The 25,790-nt window shown below is 34.4% G+C and overlaps 1 protein-coding gene across 1 annotated transcript in view; it reads right to left on the reverse strand.

Annotated features, from left to right (window-relative positions):
- Positions 1 to 211: 211 nt before the first annotated feature.
- Positions 212 to 25,790, reverse strand: part of KCNK2 (potassium two pore domain channel subfamily K member 2) — a 2,050,773-nt gene continuing 2,025,194 nt past the window's right edge. The window contains exon 7 of the mRNA XM_044061365.1: positions 212 to 3,624. Within this exon, the coding sequence (XP_043917300.1) occupies positions 3,310 to 3,624 (315 nt within the window). The 3' untranslated portion in view covers positions 212 to 3,309. The remainder of the gene's footprint in view (positions 3,625 to 25,790) is intronic.

Consider the following 25,790-nt stretch of genomic DNA (forward strand, 5'->3'; position numbering starts at 1 on the left):
GCCAGGCAGTAAAGGTCATTATACTCCCTTTACAGTCACCTTATAGCAGTCACATTCCCATATTCAGCTGTGTTTTTTTTAATTTTCACAAAGTTGTCACTGCTTCCATTTTACCAGGTAGTGAAACTAAACAAAGCCACATCAAGCCCATACAATTTAATTGCAACTGGAAACATAGTGCTGTGCCTGAGACCAAAACAGTAAAACATAATGGATTATTAAAACAAAATTTTATTGAAATGGGCAAGATGTACATATTCTTTTTTTCAGTTTCTGATGGATTGCAGGATTACTGTTCAACAGATGGATTAAGGCAATGGTTGAAGTTGTCAGAAAGGTAGCAAAATTGTTTGACACCAGAAACATGTATCAGTACAAACAGGCAAAATAAAATAAAAAAATCTATATGCAAACAAGTGATAATTGACATTTTTTTATTACTAACAAACACAGTGTCATCTGGTATTAGCAAAAAAGTGAGCACTGGCAGCCTGCATATAACAAATGGATTTGTCACTGCTTCCCATACACAAACACCCAAAGATGCCAAAGTGCAGAACACTGTTGCACCGAATATCCATGCTCTCCTACTCAAAACACATATGCTTTTGAATGTGATAAACTGAAACACAGGCCTAAAACCATGTGTCCAAACTGAATAATTTTGGTCTGACCATTTGCTTCTGTGTAATCTAAATTCTGAAGGAAATATAAAATTAATTTAAAGTGTGAAAAAACTGGCAAAGAATTCTGTTCAAAATCTATGTTTGTTTCCTTGTATCTCTTTAATAAAGACTGTTAATTTTTGCTATAATCACATATATCATATTATTAGAACATGTATACCGTTGAGCTTGTGATGCGCATAATACTAGAAAAAGGCCAGAAATGTTGCTCACAGTGACGCCACTTGGAAGCAATGCACCCACATGTATTTTCTTTCGAAATTTAGGTCAAGCAAATTTTAGATTATGGATCAGTAAGCATTCTTGCTGAAATGACTTTGTAAACAAAGAAATTCTACCTTATACATAACAAGTGTCTTTCGCACATAAAATTTAATAATCAAATGTATGTATTATTTACAAATTATGATTCCCAACAAAAATGATTAGCACTTATATGTTAACCTCAAAAATGTAGCTCAGATTAAAAAAAAAAAAAGGGTGTGTCTCCATTTCCCCAAACAAATATAGGCCATTTATAACAATAATAAAAAAAAAAAAGATTGTTTCAATCCAGACATATCAGAAAAGACTTTATAGGTGACTTCATATATGTGAACCATCTTGGTTTTCTTTGCACAGTGTTATCAAAGGGTAGATTTTAATAATTGCATTTTATGATGGTTCAAGTATGACTTATTGCTGCTACAGACAGAGTCTTGAAATGCTGCTAGAGTCTGACAAAATGTAGAAGTAACAATTTCATTGTTTGTAAAAATTCAGTGAGCAAAAGAGATACATTTTACTTTTCCCATCTGTAGCTTTGTCTTCATTTGTGTTGCTTCTCTCATTAAATTTGAATGACCACTAAAACAGTAAGGAGTTTCAAGTGACATTTTGTACAGTTTTCCTGATGAATAAAGAAAGTAAAAAAGCTGAAATATCTTTAATTAAAAATCAAAACACAACAAATAACCAAACAAGAAGGTACTACTTGCTATTTTTTACATTTTTCTATATTGCAAGAATGTGAATTCAACTGAATGTGAACAATATCTGACTACATCAAGGCAGTGAATATCATTTTATAATTTATAATTTCAGTCTGCAAATAACATTTTTATGATAGTACATTTTTGTGTTTTGTCTTCATCTAGAGTCAATCATATTCCCAATCCTTACTAATTTAGCCCGGCCTGCCTTGCTCAGTTAAGCATTTTCTCCATTTACTGAACAGCATCCATAATTATGCTTTTAATTAATTGGCGTTTTGTCTCATCACAGGATATAATTTTACAGCAGAACTTAGCAGTGAGCAACAATGCTGCCAACATATGCAATGACTAATCAGACCATTGCATTCTGGCCTTTTATTTTCCTTTTGCAGCAACTAAGAAGAGACAACAATACCATTACAACAGACAGAATTTTGATTATAGTGTACAAATTAGTATTGCGATTAAATACTCAACACCCTGAGCTATTTACTTAGTTGTGTTCAAATATTTACTTTCATGCTGAGTGTACTTATATCAAGCCAGTTTTTAAAATAATAGTATAACCCAAAGACATTCTTGACATTTTGCTTCATAATTTTAAAGATATTTTCAAAGAAGGCAATATGATTAGTTTACCGATTATCCTTTACTTAATTTTGCTTTAGCCTCTACAGTCAAGGATGACTCATAATGCTTACTAATATCATGTATTTATAACTATCACAAGATATTTTAGGGCTAAAACTGTCTTGGTTGAACAAAAGATGAGGGTTTTTATACCTTACATATATTTGTAAAGGTGTCTTTCTTTATACACACATGGCAAAGGAGAGATTTTTCTGGAAAGAAAATCATTTTTATAACACCTTTTATCCTTACGCATATTAAATTTATTAAATAAAAAAGAAATTCTGTAATTGGGAAAGATGTATGATCTATAGCAACTTCTCAGAAATAAATCAATGACACTATGGTGGCATGATACTTGCAGTCATAAACTGACTTAAACCTATGTAAAAGATACACTGCAAATGTAGTGTATATATCTGAGTATGTTCTTTGAATGTTTCTCCAAAATTCTTTAATCTGAAATATCTTAACTCAAGCTAAAAAAATTTCCATTAGCATCAAAGTTATCATATGCCTTCATCATTCCACAGGAAGAGTGAAGCATCCATAAATGCATATTTCTCATGCAAACATGCAACTGATATGAGGGAATTGCTGCTTCTTTAATAAGGCACTGATCAAATCCTTTAGGGAAAACAGTATCAGAGTTACTCCTGTTCTTATAATCTCTCCAATACATATGTTTCCCTAGGCCCTACAATGTTCAACGTGAAAAGTGAAGTACAAATATACCCAGAATATTTTTAGTAGTGCACATTAGTAGAGCCGTTATCCACATACATATTACAATTACCAAGTCCTCTGGCACTGAACTGTGATCTGAGCCACCCAAAATGCATTAACTTGTCTTTTCACCTGGATCATTTTCTCACAGGTTATATAGCCTTGCTTCTTGATAAACTTATTTTTGTCTGCTATCTGAAGCCATGAAATGTTAGGCATCCTTAGGGCATAACATGTTCTCATTGTTCCAGATGACCCTGTGGGTTGATAAAGTTATTGAGACACAGCTGAGCCTATTTCATAGTTTCTAGAATGGTAATCTCTTCATTTGTGCAGTGGGGGCTCAGACCATTGAGATAAATGCTACCATTCTTTGTTAGTGTTGGTAGTGTGTCTTTCTCATCCGCAAAATTGACTGAGAGAGTTCTTTTGGCAGGTGTTAGTTCTGGGTTCGGATTTAGACCTAGCTCTGCAGAGAGTTTTCTTTTAATAGAAGCAGCTCTTTGAAATTTGTCATAGATTTCTACACTCAGTCTCCTTCGAGTTTCTTTGAACTCTGCTGTCACATTAGCAGTCCATTCTGCAGCATGGACTCGAAACTCTCCTACCTGTAAAAAAAAAAAAAAAAAAAGTCAAATATTTGGTTACACATTGCTTACATTTTAATTTGAAAATATCAGTTATCTAGTAGCTGCAACACTTGTGCCTGAATAAGTGCGCACACACACACACACACACACACACACACACACACACACACACACACACACACACACACGTGAGTGTGTATATATATATATATATATATATATATATATATATATATATATATATATATCTATATGCACGTAAGCATAATTAATCCTTGGCATGCTGAAACATTGGCAGCAAATAATCAAACCACAAAATATCAGTCTAGAAAGCAGTGAAAGAAACTAAACCACTGTTTTTGCAGAGGGGCAAGCCCCCCTGTACCTTCATGTGGAGAATGCGAACTGTACACCCCTTCTCATTATACATACTAACTCCAAGATTGCAGTTCAGTAGAGTAAAGGGCAAATTCCCTGTTCTACACTGTACTGTGATCTAAAAGTGAGAAAGCCAGTAAGGGTCAATAAGCTCATTTTTGATCAGCCACAGACTTTCTTACACTTTGACAAAGGGACTACTTGATAAAAAGGTATGTATCTAGGATATATCTAGATATCTATTTCTATATCTGTCTGTATGCATAATACATATAACTCTGAGAGTCTGCATACGTGTGTGTGTGTGTGTGTGTGTGTGTGTGTGTGTGTGTGTGTGTGTGTGTGTGTGTGTGTGTGTGTGGATATGATTTCATTATGTATGATCAAACTTACTTAATGTCGAATGTAAATTAGCATAATGAAGAACATACATAACATCAATCACCCTAAAGACTGAACATGCAGACTTTCTAAAATTAACCACTGACGCCACCATCTATCCTATATCCATCCTTGTTACCAGATCCTTAATTGAAAACCAAGTCTCCAACATCTGGAAAATCTCATATATATAATACCGCTACATAAAGGAGGACCTTCTACTGACCTTTCAAACTACCGACCCATAGTAATCCTTTCTCCACTCTCTAAAATTCTTGAAAGAATTGTTCATAAACAAATCACAGATTATCTGCAAACTAATAAACTACTAACCAGTACCCAGCATGGTTTCCTGCTGTTCCATAGTACAACTACCGCATTAATGTCATTTGCAAACATGATCAACCTCCATAGAAATAATGGTAACTATGTATCCTCTATATTCTTAGACCTGTCAAAAGCCTTTGATATCATCTCTCACAGCAATCTCCTGAATGTCCTCTCTGGCCTTAACATGTCCCAGTATACCCTTGCCTCGTTTCAGAGCTACCTATCCGGGCATCAGCAAGCTGTATGCTGGCAACAAACAATATCATCCCTTCTTCCCATAACACTTGGCATTCCACAAGGATCAGTTTTAGGGCCAGTACTCTTCTCTATCTTCACCAATAACCTGCACACCTCAGTCCCACAAGCATTGCTCATTCAGTATGCAGACAACTCTACAGTCATTTGTGCTGCTGCTACCATAGAAGAACTTCATAAATTAACACAACTATACTTCCTAGCAATTGAAACCTGGCTAACTAACTCTCAGTTAATTCTTAACCCTTAAAAAACAAACATGATATTTCAGCCCACCAAAGGATACGCATCTCCATGTACTTTTAACTTAACTTCATTATATAATACACCCATTTCCCCCTCACCCCATACTATGCTGCTAGGCGTAGAAATTGACTACAATATGAGATTTGACATCCACATATCTCAAACTGTAAAAAAAGTTCATAAAAAATTGGAACTTTATATAGGAACAAACAATTCTTTACAAATGACACTAAAGCCAAAATCGCCCAATCGCATTTGATATCAACACTACTTTATGCATCCCCCATACTCACTAACCTTAGAAAAACAGATTTGGCCAAGCTTGAAGCCTGCTACAATAAAATTGCTAGATACGCCACCAATTCCCCATCAAGAACTCACCATTGTACCCAACCCCCTTAAAAAACTCAACTGGCTAGAACTCCCAAATCTCCTACTATATAACCAACTAACCGTAGCCCATAAGATATTCTACCAAAGGGAAAGAATACCCGCATTCCAAAATATTCTACCGCCATATACCAGCTCTAGAACTTTACGCTCCAGCAATAGACCACTTATCAAAACTGAGTCAGCCAGAAATTCAGCCGGGGAATCACTATTCTCAAACTATATAGGTAAAGTTTCACTACCATGTGAAATATCATCCACCCCGACCCTCTCTCAATTAAAAACATTGCTAAAAACTCACCTAATAAACAAGTGGCTATGCCTATGCAATATCCCTGACTAGACTAAAACCAGCACTCTCTTCAAATTAATATTGCTCATAACCCTACCCCACCTAACAAGCTTATCATACCACGGCTGACTTATTTATATCTGTCAAGTTACCAATGTCAGCTATCTATCAGATTTTACATCTACTGCTGCCTAATTACTTCTAAGCCCACTCTATTGAAAATAAGCTACTGTCTGAATACTATCTAATTATACCTAACTCCACTATTATGGTGTATACTCTGCTGTGTGTTATCTTTACTGTTTATGGTGTAGAAATCGCATATTCATTACAGTGGTTTACATATGAAATCACAGTTTTCTTGTACAAATGTACTATTACTATATTAATATCTGTACTGTGTAAATGTCACATATATTATTGTTTGGTAACTGTGGAGCGGTGGTACAGCGGTAGCATTGTTGCCTCACGGCAAGAGGTTCTCCTGTTCAATTTTCAGCTGGAGCACCTTCTGTCTGGAGTCTGCATGTCCTTCCCGCAGTCGAGTGGCCTCCGAAAGACATGCGTGAATGGGCATGCCTTCGCTGAAGGTTGGGTGTCGGGCTGGCAACTCGGCACCATAAAAATCTACTGTCAATCATTAGTGGATCGGAGTTCCGCTGTGGCGACCCCCTAACTGGGAAAAGCCGAAAAGACAAACAACTGTGGAGCTTTTCTCCCTGGGCCTCCACTGAAATTGGACATGTGTCCAGTTGGACTTTCCCAGTAAACAAATGTAAAATAAATAAATAAATAAATAAAGCAAGAAAGGAAAACTATTTCCTTTCCTGATCTTAATATTAAGCACCCCCATAAAACTAGCCTCAAGTTTCTCTGAACAGTGATAGTATTATAGGAAGATTTCTTTAAAGGAAAGGTGTAGGGTTAGTGTTGTGGGCAGCATCAGGGAAAGGTTTAGGGTTAGCACATATTGCAAAGGTGACACAAGGATGGTAGGGCTGACCAGTGAGGACATTACTCTAGGGGCTAAAATGTTTTCCCATGTTTGTGAAGACAAACATATATATAACATATACACACACACACACACACACACACACACACACACACACACACACACACACACACACACACACACACATATATATTCTATATCCATATCTATATATTTATTTCTCTCTCTCTCTCTATATATATATATATATATATATATATATACATATATATATATATATATATATATATATATATATATATACATATATATATATATATATATCTACAGACACACACACACACACACACACACACACACACACACACACACATATATATATATATTATATATACATATATATATATATATATATGCAGAGAAAAACAGAAATATCTGTATATATATATATATATATATATATATATATATATATATATATGCAGATATATATATATGTGTGTGTGTGTGTGTGTGTGTATAAACACACACACACAAACACACGCACACAACACACTCTCAGTGTTACCATGCTTCAAAATGGAGTAGTACTGGACTCCATTTTGATTTAAGGTGGAGTAAGGTACATATACATTTATTATATTCCATTTTTCCAAGATGACATGGTAGATTGTCTAGTCATTATTTTATTTTAGTCATAATGACTCTTACTTCTTTTCACAGTCAAAGGATGTACTAGAAGGTTTGACAGCATACTGTCAGCAGTAAATTTATTATGAATATTTATTTCATAACTATTTTTGTGATCTAGAGACATTAAATTCAACCACATAATACACTTTTTAATTACAAATATTAGTGCCTTACCTTTTTGGTCTGGAGATCTAAGCAGATTTAATTGGCCTCCCACAATTGTTTACAATAAAGATCTTTCTGTTCTGCTGAATGATGAACTTTGCATATTTTACCTTAACATTTGGTGCAGGTGACTCAGATTTCAAATCTGTGTGGCACAGTAGAATTAGAAGCCACCTTTCTGAGGCCAAAATAAAAGGAAAGAATTCTGTTTGGAATGCTCATCTGCCTCTGTAGAATCTAGCCTCGACCTTTATTCTTTGTCTCAGCAGAATGCTAAAATTCTATGAGTAAGAGTGTCAGAATAATTTTAACGTGTACAAAAGGTGTTACTCTATTCAGCATGTGAGACAGTATTTTAATATTGTTGCACTTTCTTTTAAGCAATGGTACAAGTGTGGTAACAGCTAAAGATCAAAAGTCTGGATCTCTGGCTAAACATGTATCAGCATGTTGATGCCGAAAACTTTGAGAAATGGTCTGTGCTCAGTGACAGTGCACTAAACTTTTGTGTAGAAGAATCCTTTAGTAATGATGTACTAGGTAATGTAAAGAAAAACTAAGCTTTTAATTAAGCAGGAGGAAAGTAAAATAAAGATAAAGATAAAGAATCTTTTAAAGGGGTTTAAAGTATAGCATAGCTGTGCTAAAAAGTCAGCTTAGAGAAGCTAATAAAACAGTGAATCATCTACAGCTATCGTCAAGAACTCTTTATGGTTGATCCAAAAGACTTTAAGCCTTATAGAATCAGAACAAGTAATGCCTTAGAGAATCAGAATAAGTAAAATTATCTCACCAGTGTTCTTCTTCTGAAGATGATGATGATGATGATGATGATGAAGACTGCCATCCAGTGCCATTAGCTCTGTTATCTCCACCACATAATTATCACTCAAAAGTTAAGTTATTCAAGTGAAATCTAGTAGGACTACTCCACCCACTAATAAACAAGAAGATAGTGATGTAGTGGAATGTGACATAACTTCTGCTACTATACAGGGGATAGCAAAACTTTGTCAAAAAAAAAGACAATGTCATGTATCAAACTGTACTCATCTTAAACAAAACCAGCAAAACAAAGCTACTATAATATTGCATCTAGCAGGTAGACATAAGGCTGTTAAAAATAAGCCAAACAGGAATACTGCTAAAGCATAGCATAAGCATTCTAAAACAACTGCCAGAAAACTGACAGTTTTAGTAATGCAATCCCCTATACTAAACTGACAACGGGAGAGGAGAATGCCATTGTCAGCTCTCTGTCAAATAAACCTTGAGAATTTAGTCTTCCATCTCTTACGATTCATCATCAGAGGAAGACAAACAAAAAAAAAATAAAATATGCAATTGCATCCTTGAAGATGAATGCTGAACCCTGCAGCAGAATCAACAAATTTGCTGTGCCTACCATTAATGTAGAACAACCATGGTCAGCAAGTGATTTCCACACAGTAATTAACTCCTCCTCATAATAAACCATTCAGCAAAATATGTTAAAATTTTTGAAGGGTATGCCAAATGCAAAATCATATTATAGATGCCAAATTGATAGTTTAAAAGACCTTCTGTTCCACCAGTTATATTAAAAAATATATGAGAAGCCTCCAAAATAAGAGAGGGTGGAGCATTAATACCTAAAAACATTGATGAAAATGTATAAATTAAAAGACAAGATTGAATAAATGCTATTACAATAGTTTGTCTTTGTGTAACCAACTGCTCCTGAATAAAAAGCAGTAGTTCAGAAAGAAGATGAAACTATACACAGCTGTCTATGACAGAGCTGCACTTGAATTCTTTTCTGGACACCCTGAACATGGCAGAGGACATGGACACCAGTAGGCTCCCAGCAGCTTTTGTGAAAAGCTTACTCCTACACGCTCCTGATGAAATCAAAAAAGTATGCCTTAACTGTCTCAGTTTGGGACTACATCACATAGTTAATCAAATACAATTTATTGATGATCAGATAGTAAAGAAGAAAAGACAAACACAAGCATTATTCATGTACGGAAAACAGGGTCAGTTTGCAACAAATCTTCAGGAGGAGGTAGAGAAAGGCTTCATCTTCCCCAACAGTTATGACCTCAACAGTAAAGCCCCTGCAAAATACTAACAAGATACAACTCATCAAAATCAACAACCATACAGCATGATTTAAATTCAAATATTTGCTTTAATTACAGGCAGGGCGGTGACTGGCATGATAACTGCTGTCTTTTCACAACCCAGTGAAGTAGGCAAGTACCTCCACACAGTTCAAATCCATTTGCTCCTATCAAGATCACAAGGTAAGTTTGTAGCAGCAGCAACATCTCCCACCTGGGAACACTGTTTGCCAACCACAGGCCTGGCAACAAGATAATTAGGATTGTCTTAGACAGAAATCACTGCTATGGCCATTCTTAGCACTAGAACAGAAAGATCTGCTTGCTCTAATAAAAGTACATAGTACTAGTATACCATTTCTCATAAACCCTGGAGGCACTCAATCAATAATGGCCCTAGCAGATGTTAAAAATCTTCCTATTTAAAAAATACAGTTAAAGGAATGGGAGATTCAGTATTACCAACTGATTGTCCTGAGATTACTTCAGTTCCAATGTATATTGATTCCTTAAAATAAAATCATACATTTATTGCATGAACTTCAGCCCCAGTGAATGTTTTAGGCAAAGATGTATTAAGTATATTTAGACATAATATTTATTGTACCCTAATGCAGTTTTTCTTGAACATTTCTACTGAATCTTTAGCTTTACAAACATATAAGCTATACTAAAATGATGAAACAGTTTTCTGTCTTAGAAACTGAAAAAGTTCCTAAAATCATAAATAAGGAAAGGCTACTTCATTCTGTTCCATCATACCTTTAGGCTTGTCATGACACTGAAGTCAGTTTCTTAAAAGATGCAAAACCAGTAAAATTAACATTAAAACTAAGTAGAAGTACTGCATTGGCAGCTTTTCAATCTTGTACAGTTTTATATTTTTACCTGGCTATTTCAATGGTAATATAGATATATCACAAAAGTCTTTAGTTGGCACTAAAACACTTTATTGAAGAAGTGCTGAAATGGGTTCAACTCCTTTCTGTGCTTCTGTAGAAAGGGGATATTGAACCCTAGTAAAATGCTCTGCCACTGGACTAAGACTCTTATTGTCCCTTCTGATGTCTCCCAAATGTTCCAAGATTTTGACCTATATACCACTGTACCTCATTTCATCCACATCCCAAGATATATATTACACTGCAGGATTGACAATTGAACCTTGTGTGAGAAACAAATCTACATCCATTAATCATGGAATCTGATAAATTTCTAATTCTGCAGCATACACTGCATCTACCGCAAGGAAAAGATCCCATATAACTATTATGTGTGTCATAGGTAATGGGATAATTTAATAACCCTTTTAAATTAAAAAAACGGCCAAAAGAAAAAGTAACTTGGTTAGGAAATAAATTACTTAACTTATCATCCGCTGCTATCATAGGCCACAATCTTGCAACCACCTGTTTTAATATATCTGAAAAAGGACTGAATCTAGTGACATAAAATATTTTGTTTTCTATACATTCTTCTCTGGATGTAATCTGAGCACTATATCTAAAGATCATGTCCCCGTGTCTAAGTTGTGTGGTTCTCCTATTCGTGTCTTGAATTTTTTATTGTTTTTTTTCATTTTTTTTTTATTTGACAATGTAGAATTATTAGATGCTTTTTACAAATTGTTTTTCCAAGGGATGTGAAATGACTGTTAGATAAAACAAATCTACCCTGAGGGTCTACTGTATACCGCATAGCATCAGATTATATTTCTCAATGTCAACAAGACATTACTCTGTTAATGGAATTAACAAATGAAGGCTTTGAAGTCAGTAAAGAAGAACTGCAGTTATGGAAGCCATAGATTATATTTTAGTACATCTCATATCTTCAGGAGTTAGATACATCCTACCATCTTGCATTATAGCTATTTATTCTGTACCACACCCAGTAAATCTCAGACAACTCAGAGCCTTTCTCAGTCTAGCAGGTTATTGTAGACAGTAGATTTCTTTCTTTGCAGAAGTAGTAAAACCCTTTTTATAATTATTAAAAAAAGGTTAATTCAGAACCTTTGTATTTGTGAGAACATTATAAGCAACCATTTACTCATTTGAAAGCTTAACTTCTTTATCCACCTGCAATTGAATTATCTGACTGTTCAAAAGACCATTTTCTATTCTGCTGCAAAAGCAACAACATCATATTGTTAGTACAATGAAAAAATGATGGATTTAGATCAGTAGCGTATGTCAGCACAAACTTAGATCCTGTAGCTGATGCACTTTCTCATTGCATTACAGTACTGGCTGTAACAGCAAGATTAGCTGATACAGCATTCTGTCTTATTCTCAGACCTGTCAAAGACTTCCACATTCTGCATTTTATTAAAACTAGAAATCATTACTTGTCAACTTCACAAATATCTAAATTTGAAATCACACTGTTATTTAACCCCTATTTAAAACATCTAGATGCTCTCCATTAAAGCCTGCATCTGTTATTCCTAAGAAAGCAGAAGGAGAATCTTATGACTGCATTTATTTTTCCTAGGGCTGATATGAAAGATGTTCTTACAGAATCCAGAACTCATCTTGTTTGTAGACAGATCATATATTCACACTGAGTTTGCATTATTTATGTCAGCATTTTCAGTTTGCACACTCAATCAAGTTTTGCTTACTGGACGATTAAGTGGAAATGTATCAGAACAAGTTGCAGAGTTAATAGCAAACACTGAAGTACGTAAATTAGTCCAAGGAAATATACTTAATGTTTTCAGTGATTGTTAATATGCGTTTGGGGTACTGCATGATCTTGGTGGTCTCTAGAAAAAGCGCAGTTATATGATTTCCTCTGGCTCTCTCATAAAGAACTCAATGAACTTTTTGATGGAATACTACTTTCAAGAGAAATAGCTTTGATAAAATGTGCTGTTCATAATAATGACAATTCATGCATTTCAAGAGGAATATTACCACAGATAAAACAGCTAAACAGGCTGCAGTGTGTAATCCTATCCAGGCGTTTTCATTTTTGCAGCCATTATGAAATGATAATTGTTCTGTTTCATTACAGGGAATCTTGACGTTTCAAAAAGAAGGTGATGACTGTGAATAGGTAATGTGGATATGGGGCAGCTATATTCATTCAATGGACTTACGTGACACTTTCTGGATGGATGACTAGCTGCTCTACATTATTCCCTGTCTCAGATGGTTAGACAGTACCATCTGCCTTCATATCTAGGGAAAAGTCCATTAACAAGACAAGTGTTCACTGACTGGCATGCCCCTAACATACCGTTACAATTGTGAAATCTGTTTTCAACACAATTCGTCTAAAACTATAACATTCCCCATGTAATCACTACCAAAACCTTGGGGGTCCTTTTTTCTTGTATACAGGTAGATATGCCAAACATTTTGTTATATGTTTTCTGGTTGGGTAGAAGCACACTGTTGTGGAAAAATGATTATATCATTGTTGCTAAAAAAATACTTAAAGTGGTGAGTCCTAGATTTAGTGTACCCTGTTGCATTCAGTGTGATAGGGGATCTCACTTATGCTTTTATATATTCTGTTTTTCTCAGCTGGCATAAAGATTCACCTAGTCTGTTGTTTCTTTCATAGCTCTTTTTATGATCTGGTGACATTAAATTCAGCTTTATAGTGTACTTTATTACTATAGATAATATAAGCAGATATACTCATTTCCCGTGATTGCATATAATAAAGATCCTCCTGCTCTGTTAAATACTGAGTGCTGTGTAATGTATACAACACACACACATACACACACACACACACACACACACACACACACACACACACACACACACACACACACACACACATATATATATATATATATATATATATGTATATATATATATATATATATATATATATATATATATATATATATATAGTTGCAATCTGAAACAAGTGAATGCTGATATGAGCAAACACTTTTTCAGGCTGTGAATAACAATGAATGCTCATATGACTGAACATTATTTTCAGTGGAGTTTTTGCAGGCAGCCCAGAGTAAGGGAATTTGTTCTCATCTCACTGTTCTGCATCTCAGACTTGGTATATATAATTAGCTGATGGTGTCTCAATTTTTGTTGTTTTTGGTAATTTTAGATTTGATCTAAAGTGATTCAATGTTTGATGCAATGTATATAGACAGAGATGCATGTGTAGGTGTGTGGATGTGTGTGTATGTTTTGTATATCTCATTCCTTCCAATGGAGCTCTGGAAGTTTACACTGTAACTTCCAATGGGAGGAGTCTAAGCTTTTTTTTAGAATCAAATTATGTCCTAACATATAAAACAAATGTCTATATTTCTGGACCTGTAGGAGTTAATAAAGAAGTTTAAATGCCAAACTCTTCAGCACAAACTATTTTTATTGCAGTAGTATTATTTAGGTTCTAGGTCTTAAACTAGATTTTATAAGTAACAGTAAATACAGTAATTATTAGGTTTGTAATATTTTGTAAACAACATACGATACCTCAGCAACCACTCAAGCTATACACAGCATAAGCAGCAATTTGTTTGCCCAGCTGAGGGCTTTATATGAGTCTAAGCAATTCTGTCTGTGCTACTTGGTTGGTAATATATTTAGAAAAACATAAAATTTATGACACTATAAATAAATATTATATGAACAATAATTTATTTATTTTTACCAGCAATAGACAGAGGTCAAATATCAATACAGTTGTGTTTGCCATTGTGTAAGCTTTAAGATGAGATCTTTTAATACTTTGTATATAGCATGATTTTGGAATTATTAATGCAAATATGAACAAGCAATATTTGGCACCTAGAGACATCAGTAAGATGTAACTGTAAACACCTGGAGGCATCACCCAGCTGTAATTTATTTATTTTATTTATTTTATTTTACATTTGTTTTTTTTTTTCTCAAAATTTTTTTTATTAATTATATGAATAGCAAGACAATTAAAAGATTATACATAACAAGAAGGCATAAATGAACATATAACAATTCATCTAGTGATAACAACCTTCCTGAGATTTTGATAAATTATTTAGAAATAAAACATACACCATATGTACACTATATACAAGTTAGGCAACCTGAGAGAAAAAAAAAAAAAAATATTTAACATTAACTATTTAATATGTTTAGAACCTTTTCTAACACAACCTTTCTAATAGCTTTTTTTTTTGGACTCCCACCTAAGTATCTTTGAGCATCAATAAATTTAAAAGCCATTTTCTGGAAAGTAACCCATTTTAATTTAGAACGATCAATCCAATTTTGTATTATATAAAGTTTTAGTAATGAGCAAATAAAAATGATAACATGAATATCAACTTTTGAAAGATGAATCAATGGAATATGTAGAATAGCAAATTCCCGTCAACGTGGATTTTGATATCCCATTTTCTGCAGTCTGACTTTCAAAGATGTCCACAATCTGTGAGAAAAATGACAATACCATAGAATATGAAGGAGGTCTGCTTGGGGATGAGAACAGCATGAACACGAAGGAGACTTATTTGGGTTAAATTTGTTTAATTTGATTGGGGTAAAGTAGGCATCATTATTAATCATTAATTGTGTGTATGCTAATTTTTAAAAGGGATAAATTCCTTAGTGTGTCTAATAGCCAGGACTTTCTGAGATTCTGACAATTGGGAATTATAATTCAACCAAACATTAGATAAAAGACAGTTGTGGTCCATCATTAAAGAATTAATTAATTTATATGAGTTTGAGAGCATTTTATCAGATGATGAAAGTATTTTGATAATCGTGTTAAGGTTTTTCAATTGTGAGTCTATGGGGACCAGACATACAAATTTGTTTTTAATTATTGCTCTTAGTTGTGTAAGAATTGGTGAGTAATTCCAGTTTACTTTCAATAACTTACGCCAGTCATATAAAGGCAAGTCAAGATATTTCAAAACATCTCCTACTTTTAGATTTTTAATTAAAGGATAGTTTGTTAAGTTCAAAAGTTTATTGTCCAATAATATATTTGGGTTTAGATGAATTGGCTGAACATGGTGCGAGATCTTTTCTAGTTTACACATTTTGAGTAAGGTTTGGAAATCTCTAATCTTTTGTTTAAATACTGTAGATATATTCTTAATAAATAAACTATCCAGAGAGATAAAGGGAATAGCTTCAGGATTTAAATTATTAGAAATGACATAATTATACCATAATTTTATCCATAAAGAGTGATTTGGATAAGAAGTGTTATTGAATTTAGAGATAGTAAGAAGTTTATTGGATGAGACAATCAAATAATAGAGATAAAGATTAGGTAAACCCAAACCTCCCTTGTCCTTGAAAATGCCAATCTAGAATAGGAAATTCTAACAGATTTAGGGAACCATATGAATTTTGCCAAAGCTTTATTTACAGACTCAAAACATTTTTTAATTATCTGATCAGATGATGAGAATTGGTAAAGAAATTTAGGCAGAATATTCATTTTAATAATGGCCACCCTTGAAAGAAATGAAAGGTTTAGATGCTTCCATCTGTCCATATCAGACAATATAGAGTTCCATAATTTATTAATATTATTTTGAAAGGAAGATTTATTATTGTGTTCTAAATTGATTCCTAAATATTTTATATTATAAGTAAACTGAAGATGATCATCAGGAAACAAAAAGATTTGTGTGCTAAATGATTTAAGGGAAAAATATGAGTTTTGTAGAATTTAAAAGATAGTTGGAAACCAAAGAAAAATAATCAATAGAATTCATTATTTTTCTGTAATCAGATAATGGAGTTTGAAAGTAGATTACTAAATCATCCATAAAAGCAGAGAAATGAATATTAGTATTAAGAATTCTAGGGATGTTATGAAAAGTATTTTGAGTAATAAACAATAGCAAAGGTTCTAAGTAAATGTTGAAAAGAAAAGGGGACAATGGACAACCCTGTCTTGTTCCTTTAGTGATCTTTATCGGAGCAGAAAATTGACCATTAATGTATAGTCTAGTAAACATATTCTTGTATAAAACTTTTAAAAATTTTATAAAGAATAAGGGAATATTAAAACATAACATAGTTTGAAATAGAAAGTTCCAACATACTCTGTCAAAGGCATTTGATGCATCTATAATCAAAGCATATATAGGGTTTGGATTTTTCTTAATGAGATGAAGTATAGTTTCTAAAGATAGAGTATTATCCCAAGCATGTCTCTGAGACATAAAACCTGATTGATCTGACGAGATAATTGAGGGTAAAATCCGTTTCAATCTGTTAGCCAGAATAGATGACAGAATCTTAATATCCACGTTAATTAAAGAAATGGGTCTATAATTTACTGGGTCAGATTTATCTTTATTATTTTTAGAATTAGAATGGTTTTGGATGTGTTCCAATGAATATCTGAGATATCATTAACTCTTATATGATTGTAAACTTTAAATAGAAAGGGAAGAACTACCAATTTGAAAGTTTTGAAAATTCTGGAGTAAAACCATCAGGTCCCAGAGATTTACCCAATTTAAGATTATCTATTGAATCCGAGATTTCTTGTACCGATATAGGGTAGAAAGTAGTTTTGCTGATTATCATTAAGTTTAGGGAACTGCAAAGAGTCTAAAAAGAGTTTTGAGTGATTATCTTTAACAGAATTAGAAGAACTTGAATATAACTCAGTGTAAAGAGAGGTGAAAAGTTGAATAATCTCTTCATCAGTATTATATAATCTGTTATTATAAGATAAAGATGTAATATTTGGATTTCTGAAGTTAACTTTAATAATTCTCGCTAACAATTTAGATGGAACCTGGGCCCACTCTGAATATGAAGCAAGTAGCTTTTGTTCAGCTAAGGAGAGGTTATTTTGGTGAAGCAGAATTAAATCTTTCTGACAATCAAAAATTTGTTTTTCTAAAGTAGCATCATAGTTCAGACTAAGATGATTTTCCAACGAAGAGATTCTTGATTTTAAGAATTCCTCTTTCTTAAAGTATTGTTTTTGAAAAAGCAGCTTTACTAATAAATAAACCTCTTAATCTTGCTTTACATGCAGCCCATTGTATGTCATAAGGAATGTCTGATGATTCAAGACTATTCACCATTTCATTTAGGATTTCTGAAGCTTGTTTGCAAATATCTTCATTTGACAATAAGTTATTATTTAAGGTCCACTTATTAAACATAGTTTTATTTTTGATATTGGGTTTTATGTTCAATTTTAATGAAATTCTTGAGTGATCCGAAAAGAATCTGGGTTCTGTAGTAAAGTCCACAATATATTTTGAAATATAATCTGAAATTAGAAAGAAGTCTAATCTGGACCACGAATGATAGCACTTAGAATAATAAGTATATATATCATTCTTGTTTATATTTTAACAGTGCGGAGGGATCTATTAAATTATATTCTGTCATCAAATCATTTATAGCCAGAGTAGATTGAAGATTATAGGTGACAGTGGAGCGGAACGATCAATTACAGGGTTTATAACTGCATTCCAGTCACCACCCACTATAATATGATGATCCTTATAGGATGCAAGAATATTGTAAATTTTAAAATGAACAAATGTTGTGAATTACATGGGCCATATAGATTTAAAATTAATAAGGGTTTGTCCAAACCAGCAATAGAAGCGTAAATAAGCACCACCTCCCTCATCATCAAATTTCTCATCAATAATATTCCCAATGAATTTTTGTTTAATGATTATAGCTACACCTCTGGAGTTAGATGAGTCACCTGAAGCTATAATCTTTTTGATCCATTTTTTAACTCTTTATTCCAATCAATACGTTAAATATGGGTCTCTTGAATAAAACAAATGTTAGCCTGTGATTTAAAGATCATATGAAATAATAGTGACTTTTTCGCTTTATCTTGAATGCCTCTAACATTCCAAGAATCTAAAATTATGTCAACAGGCATATTCTACAAGTATAATCATTATTGATGCTATAAAAGTGAACTCAAGGTGCAAATCCAACACAACATTAAAAAGAAGAAGAAAAAATAAAAGAAAAACAGTCTTTAAGTATTCAAGCAAGTCATCAAATAACATTTGTTGAAAAAAAGGAAAAAGTTTTTTAAGAACCATGAAATGTATAATAATAACCTTTATCCTAACCCTAGTGCCTACCCACCAATCCCCTGTGATAAAGGAAGAGCAGTAGAACATGAAAAAACATTGTAATTATAGATAATAATTACCTCAAGTTAGAATACAAATTACTCAAAGGAAGCCTAACATAACATAAAGTCCAGTAATACTACTAAAATATATACAAAATTAACTAATTTCAAGACGTCCAACATGCTTAATCCCTACTTCTAATACTAATCTAAAGCTCCTATCCTTAAATTGAAATTTATAGTGATTAAATGTATTTCCTCAAGTATTTCAAGAGAAAGAGAAACAAGTAAATAATAAATAAATCACACTCTGCTTAACTAGAACACTATATCATAAGAAGTAATACAATTAAAACTGAAAGATATGTAAGATAACATATATAAGTATAACAAAACCAACTGGTAACATTATAATATAAGTAAATAAGCATAGCATTACTGAACTAAAGATAATAGTCATGCACTATCTACTGAACATTCTTTAGTACTTTAGTGATAATTTCATTAATCAACATGACCATTAGTATGATAAAAGCACTAATACCTGTAGAATGAGTATTTAGTTATAGTTCAAATAAAGCAAAAAACAACTACCAAGCAACCATATCTCAAAATGAAAAACAATTCAGTCTGGAGATGCATCTATTAACTAGATAATAATAGTACATGAACTATTCAAAATGAAATATTATAAGCTGTAAGGTTTTAACACTAGTTAATATACATGAATAAAGTATAATTATATTATTAAATAGTAACTTAAACAGCATCATATATATTGGACTGAATGTACAACAATGTGCATATATATAATTTTAAATCTACTTTTTGAATATTTTACTAATGACTCTGTTAGGTTATGTAGCCATACTATTCTTCTAAGCTATAGATGTACCATAGCAAAACAGCATGAAAAGACAAGGCTTTTAAAGTAAACATTTTGAACATCTAATTAAAACAGAAACAAGCAGGCTAAATGCAGTAAATCTAAGGGCTTAAATATATACATGTAGATTCAGCTAATCATATTAAAGATAGTTATTTCAAACCTTTCAAATAAGTAAAGGCTTTCTTAAACATAAACTACTAATCATAAATATCACATCCAGCCTCTGAGAAGAAAGAGAGCAGAGAATAGAAAGAACATGAAACTTTCATATGAACAGGTATACTTTGTAACATTTGTCAAATTAAACACTTCAGTATAATATAAAATATTGTATGAAAAAATATTCTGAATAGGAAAATATGTTCATTTCTTTACACATCCTTTAGAATTTTAATATATAAAACTAACCTGTTCATTTGTTTCCAGAAACATTTTCACTCTGCTTTATGAAAGTAGCAGCTTGCTTTGAAGTCATGCAGACACACTAAAAGTCACTGAATATATTATGTGACATGAATCTGTTTAAATTTAAAAGCAACCTTCATTTATGAAGAGAAAACACTTTAAATAATAGCCAGATCTATTAAAAAGTTAGTGCTATTGAATACTTGTTGAAAACAAGCAGACTTGTGTATTTGAAACTGTCCTTCTTTCCTCACAAATGATGACATCACCATCCATCTCAGAGAGACTGTAGTGTCATGTTCATGCAGCGCATCAGCTGGAACTCTGAGGGGAAGATTTTCTTGCTAGAATGTTGAGATGGAATGTTTTTCCTCCAAAAATCATTTAGCTTACACAGAAGGCTGTAACTCCAAAGCTTGTAGTAAAATTAACATATTATCTATTTACACAGCAAGCATATGTGAGAGAAAGAGAAAAAGTAAATACAGGAATTTAAATGCTTCTATTAATCCACACAAATCTAACAAGCATATATCCTGTCACTGTACACTGTCACACCAAATCCATCATGTGTAAATTACATGACAAGTTCTTAAGGTAATATAATTATGTCACACCAGAATTACAAATCATGTAACACAAATACTGTCAGATTAAAGAAAAGAAAAGATCAAACCTTATTGTAGTTCTTTAACAGTAGAATATTAAGATACAGTGTCAGGAAGCTTTTTAAATGTTTTAAGAAAAATGTCTTTTGCATCTTTAGGATCTGAACATACAAATCTTTTGTCATTAGCTGTGAAAGACAAGGTATTAGGATATGCCATTCGAAATCTAATCCTCTTTTTATCAAGTCAGCACAATAGGGGGCTAGTTTTTGTCTATTTAATTTGATCTGTGCAGGAAGATCTTGGGAAAATGATAGTTTGTGAGACTTCCATATGAATTGTTTCTTTGTTTTAGCAGTTTCTAGGATCTGGAAAGTGTCTTGAAAGTTTAGTAACTTAGTATAAATTAACCTTGGTGTGGAAGAATCTTGCTTTGTACGCAGTGCTCTGTGTGCTCTCTCTACAATTATAGATTTTGAAGAAGCTTCACAATTTAACAGTGTTTTAAAGATATTTTAGTCACAGATAACAAGTTTTTATTGTCATAAGATTCAGGTAAACCACGAATAATGATGTTATTTCTTCGACTCCTGGCTTCCAGATCCAATATTTTAGCTTGTAAATCTGAAACAGTTTTATCTCTAGATTTAAAGTCACTTTCCAATAAGTCTGTTTTAACCTCCAAAGCTAAGATTTTATTTTCAGTAGTAACAATACTATCGTTTATTTGCTTTAAAAATTTACTAAAGTCTGTAAACTGTTCTGAAAAGTTTTGTATAGCACTTTGGATTGGTTTTAATGCTATTTTAGTTCTTCTAAAAGGAAATTTGAGCCATTTAAATCTTTATTACTTACATTAAAAGTTTCTGTAGGTTGTCTAGATGATTTCAGTCTTTTGAACCTGAATCTTTTCAGGAGAGCATTGAAGTATATTTGGCCTTTGTAGGCTGAGTCTCCATGGAGTCAGATTTTGTAGCCATGCCCAGAAATGGAATGCAGTTAGCAGGATACCAGGAACCAGGAACAGACTGGAGCAGTAGGAGTCCCAGCAGCAGAGAGACCAAGAATGTTCTGAGGTAAAATAAATCCCAGGATAATAATTCCAGAAGAAAAAATAATCCAAATGCGTAGAAAAAGATTTATAAATTCTTTTAGTATAAAAATTTGAGGAAAAAGGTTGATGTAAAGTTGTAAAAAAACCCAAAAGTTAAATAGCTGTGAGGAGCTCAGAGAGTAAGGACTAGACTAGTCGGCGGCCATCTTGGAATATCTTTATTTTACATTTGTTGACCGGGCTAGTCCAGCTGGATATATGTCAATTTTCAGTGGAGGCGCAGGGAGAAAAGCTCCATTGGTTAAAACAAGATTAGAGAATACAAATACACAACAAACAAAAGCATTAAGCAAAAAAGATAAGAAGATTTTAGTATAAGTAATATACATCTAGGAGTAAAAAAAATATCCATAACAAGAAAAAATTCAAGGAAATGATTAAATATTTTCAGTATGGAAATTTGATAGTATCAAAACATAGTGAGAATCCATAAATTGTCTTGAAAATAAGGTAGACAACATAAAAAAAAAATTTTTTTATACAATATATATGAGATCAGTTATATCTACAAAGATATGGGGCAGGAGTCGAAGCCTCCGTGTAAGAGTTATAACTCATACACGGAGGCTGCAGTTAAACGGAGTGATGTCAGCATGCTATGCATATTCATGACAGCATGCTGAATCACACCTAAGGCTAACACGGTCTGTGTAAGACAGTAGGCGTGTCCGTAGGCCGAGCCCTGTAAGCAGACACGCCCCAGAAGAGGAAAAGTGCCCAAAGTAAACACCCACGACAGAGTCCACGGAAATGTGAATAAACACAACACAACACATGCCCCCACAGACTATGAACAGAAAACATATAAATAAACATGTTATATATTTTTTTAAATTGTAAAATGTTTAACCATGAGTGCGATCATTTGCAGGGTGTGCCCGTAAGCGCAGCTACAGTTAGCAGTCAGTGGGAAAGCATATAAGAACTAAATATGCAAAGTAAGCCAGGAAGCAATAGCGTAGCGGTAGAGATGTTGGCTGAAGAGCAGGCATTCATGATTCGAGCCCCCCCACACATAAAACCACATTTTATGTAAAATGTAATGAAATAGCCCATTTATATTGAAGAAATGTGAGGTAACAAAAGAATAAAAAATGCCAGATGTGCCCATAGCTGAGCTACAGTTTAACAGGGTGAGTGCATCTGCCCGTACATGAGCAGTGGTTTAACTGGTGCAAAATGAGTGCCTGTAGCTGAGCAGTGGTTTAACACGCTGAATTTAAGTGCCCCTAGCTCAGCTGAGCATAATATGCATGCCAATAGCCAAATGAGGCTTAAACCAGCGTACCCCATTTGCACGGGGCTGCGCACCACGCAAACAAGCTAACCGACGGGCAACATTGAGCAAGCCATATCAAAACTGCCTTTACACAGACACACCCCTCAGCATGTCTAGACAGTCATGAAAAATAAAAAGCAGTGGCCAGGTTCGAACCCAGGATACTATACACCATAGTCAAGGTACCAAACCACTAAGCCATGACAGCAGTACCTAGAAAAGCAATAATAGCTAATATATAGGAATGAATACAAACTGGAGCATGACAATACAGGTTTACTGAAGTTGATACAATTCCAAAATGGCCAATCACAGATATGTGTGGGAAAAATGGACTATATAAGCCCCATAGGCGGGAATACACAGCATAAACGATTGTAGAACTGAACTGCAAGCAGAATGACAGGAGTAGGAGAGGGTGGTTGCTTTCGAGCACAGAGGTGGGGCATTGAGGAGTCCAGGTACATGGTCTGGCTCCTAGTCCACAATCATGAGGCCCAACTCATGCAGGGCCAGGTCCTCTGGGGAGCATACAGGGCTGAGGCATGGGACGGTTGGCTCATGATCTCACCAGTGCCACAGGGATTCCAAGGACTGGTGAGCAGGTCCGTCACCACCATGCGGACCTGAAGAGACGCAAGCAGGACCAACTGAACCTTTGGATCCAGGAGGCCTGGCAAATGCCCAACGCCCCACTACTGAGTAAGTTACATTTAATTATGTATGTAAGAAATTAAACTAGCTGATATTATGGAGATGGGTATTCCAATATTACTTCATTTATATTACAGCTGCAGGTGTCCATTCTGCGAACCGTAGAGCCTATGGCTATAGGCTGGTGCGGTTGCGCCACCAGGCAGGTCAGTAATCCACTACCAGTAACTGTAAAAAAATATAAAAGTATGACAGTCAGCGAAAGAGTGCAGTGTAGTCACTAAGGAATAAAATGTGCAAGTAACAGTGTGAAAGTGTCTGCAAGTATTGCTTGATTACAAAAGTGTGTTTCAGCCTGTAAGTTAAACCGAAAAATGAAAATGTCTGACATAAATTCTGAAATAAAAATGCCCCACCTGTAAGAAAATAGTACACAACCTGCAGCAGGCTGAAAGTATAGCTGCAGAAGATGATGTAATCACATGTGTGAAATATATCCCTGTTGAAATACTGAAACATGATAGAAGTGAGACTGCTGGAAAGGATTGTAATAACTACAGGTAAAACATGTCAATAAAGCCTAGAAGTAAGTACCATCCTGAATAGTAAAATGAAAGCAAGTGAGAGAGTGTGAGAAAGTGTCATGAATCCAGCAATACAGTAGTAATAGCCCCTGAATAAAGTATACTGCAGTCAAGACAGAATGAAATGCATGTGAGAATCAAAACCAAACAGCGAAATCTGTTCAAAGTGTTGCTGCATCTGGAATGTGTATCCCAAAATCTGGATATGTTGCTCTCAGTCTGCAATATGCAGATAGGATGATTGTCTGATATACCAAACATCCACACTTGTCTACAGCTATATAAAGCAAAATGTAGCAGGATGATGTAGCTGAACAAAGCTAGATATGAATGTGTATGAAGAACAATAAAATGTATATTGATATTGCAGTAACAGTCCTATCACTAAGTTGAAATAGTTATCATATAGGAAACTGTAGTTAGAACAGTAGTGTGTATATATCTGTCGCTATTAGAAATGTACAGCATATGTATTGGTATTTGAAGGTGTTAATATTATTTTCTTCACCCCACCCTATAACCACATATAACCCATTCCACGTGAAAATGGTATGTGCAATCACAATTAACACCCCTGGACGTTTGTCCTGTTGGGTCATATATATTTGCATGTCCGTTGATGCATCTGCCCTGTTCATACATCCAAACCTGATGGCCTGTTGCCATCAATTAACCCCTGCATGTTGTTGGACTGTGTATTGCTGTTCAAATTATGCATGTGTTATGCACGCTGTTCAATGGTGTGAATATCTGGGTGTTTGGTTAATGGGAATACTAATGCATGCTGTTACAACTAATTGTGAATGGTATTATATGTCACTAACCCAAACTGTCATGACATAATGCAAAACATAGGACGACAGGGAAGGCAGGTTCCAGCGGACCCACCTCTCCCACCTCAGATGGAGAGTGCACCTGGCACTAGTGCCGAGTCCGGACCAACCTCCGGTGGCCCTGTGCCACCTGTGGGTGGAAGCGCTGCAGGGGATGGGGCTCGCCCCCGCCTCTGCAAGTGTGGCCGGAGGAGAACCACCACTCACCCTCTGTAGTGTCCGGACTGTGGTGCGTAGGGAGATTCGGGACTCTGTTCTTGAGCCCCTACGCCAGCTTGAGGCATGGGTGGCACAACTAACGGGCATGCCTGCTGCCCGGCCTACATAGCCCCCAGCACAGCCCCGTCCTGGGCAGTGAAGGAACAGTGGCAACTGCCTATGGGTGGGGATATCAGTTCCACTGTTGCCATCTGTGGGCTCATGGGCTCTGGATATCCAAACCTCCGTCCCCGTCAATTGTGTAACCCCCCACACGTGTCATACACCGCCCCTGTATGCGTCTTGTTTTTCTTGTCTGTTTACCTACCCAACTTACCTCCCCAGCTGTACCGACTTC

The sequence above is a fragment of the Protopterus annectens genome, chromosome 1.part0 (assembly GCF_019279795.1).
Source record: "Protopterus annectens isolate FY-2018-M chromosome 1.part0, PAN1.0, whole genome shotgun sequence".
NCBI lineage: Eukaryota > Metazoa > Chordata > Ceratodontiformes > Protopteridae > Protopterus > Protopterus annectens.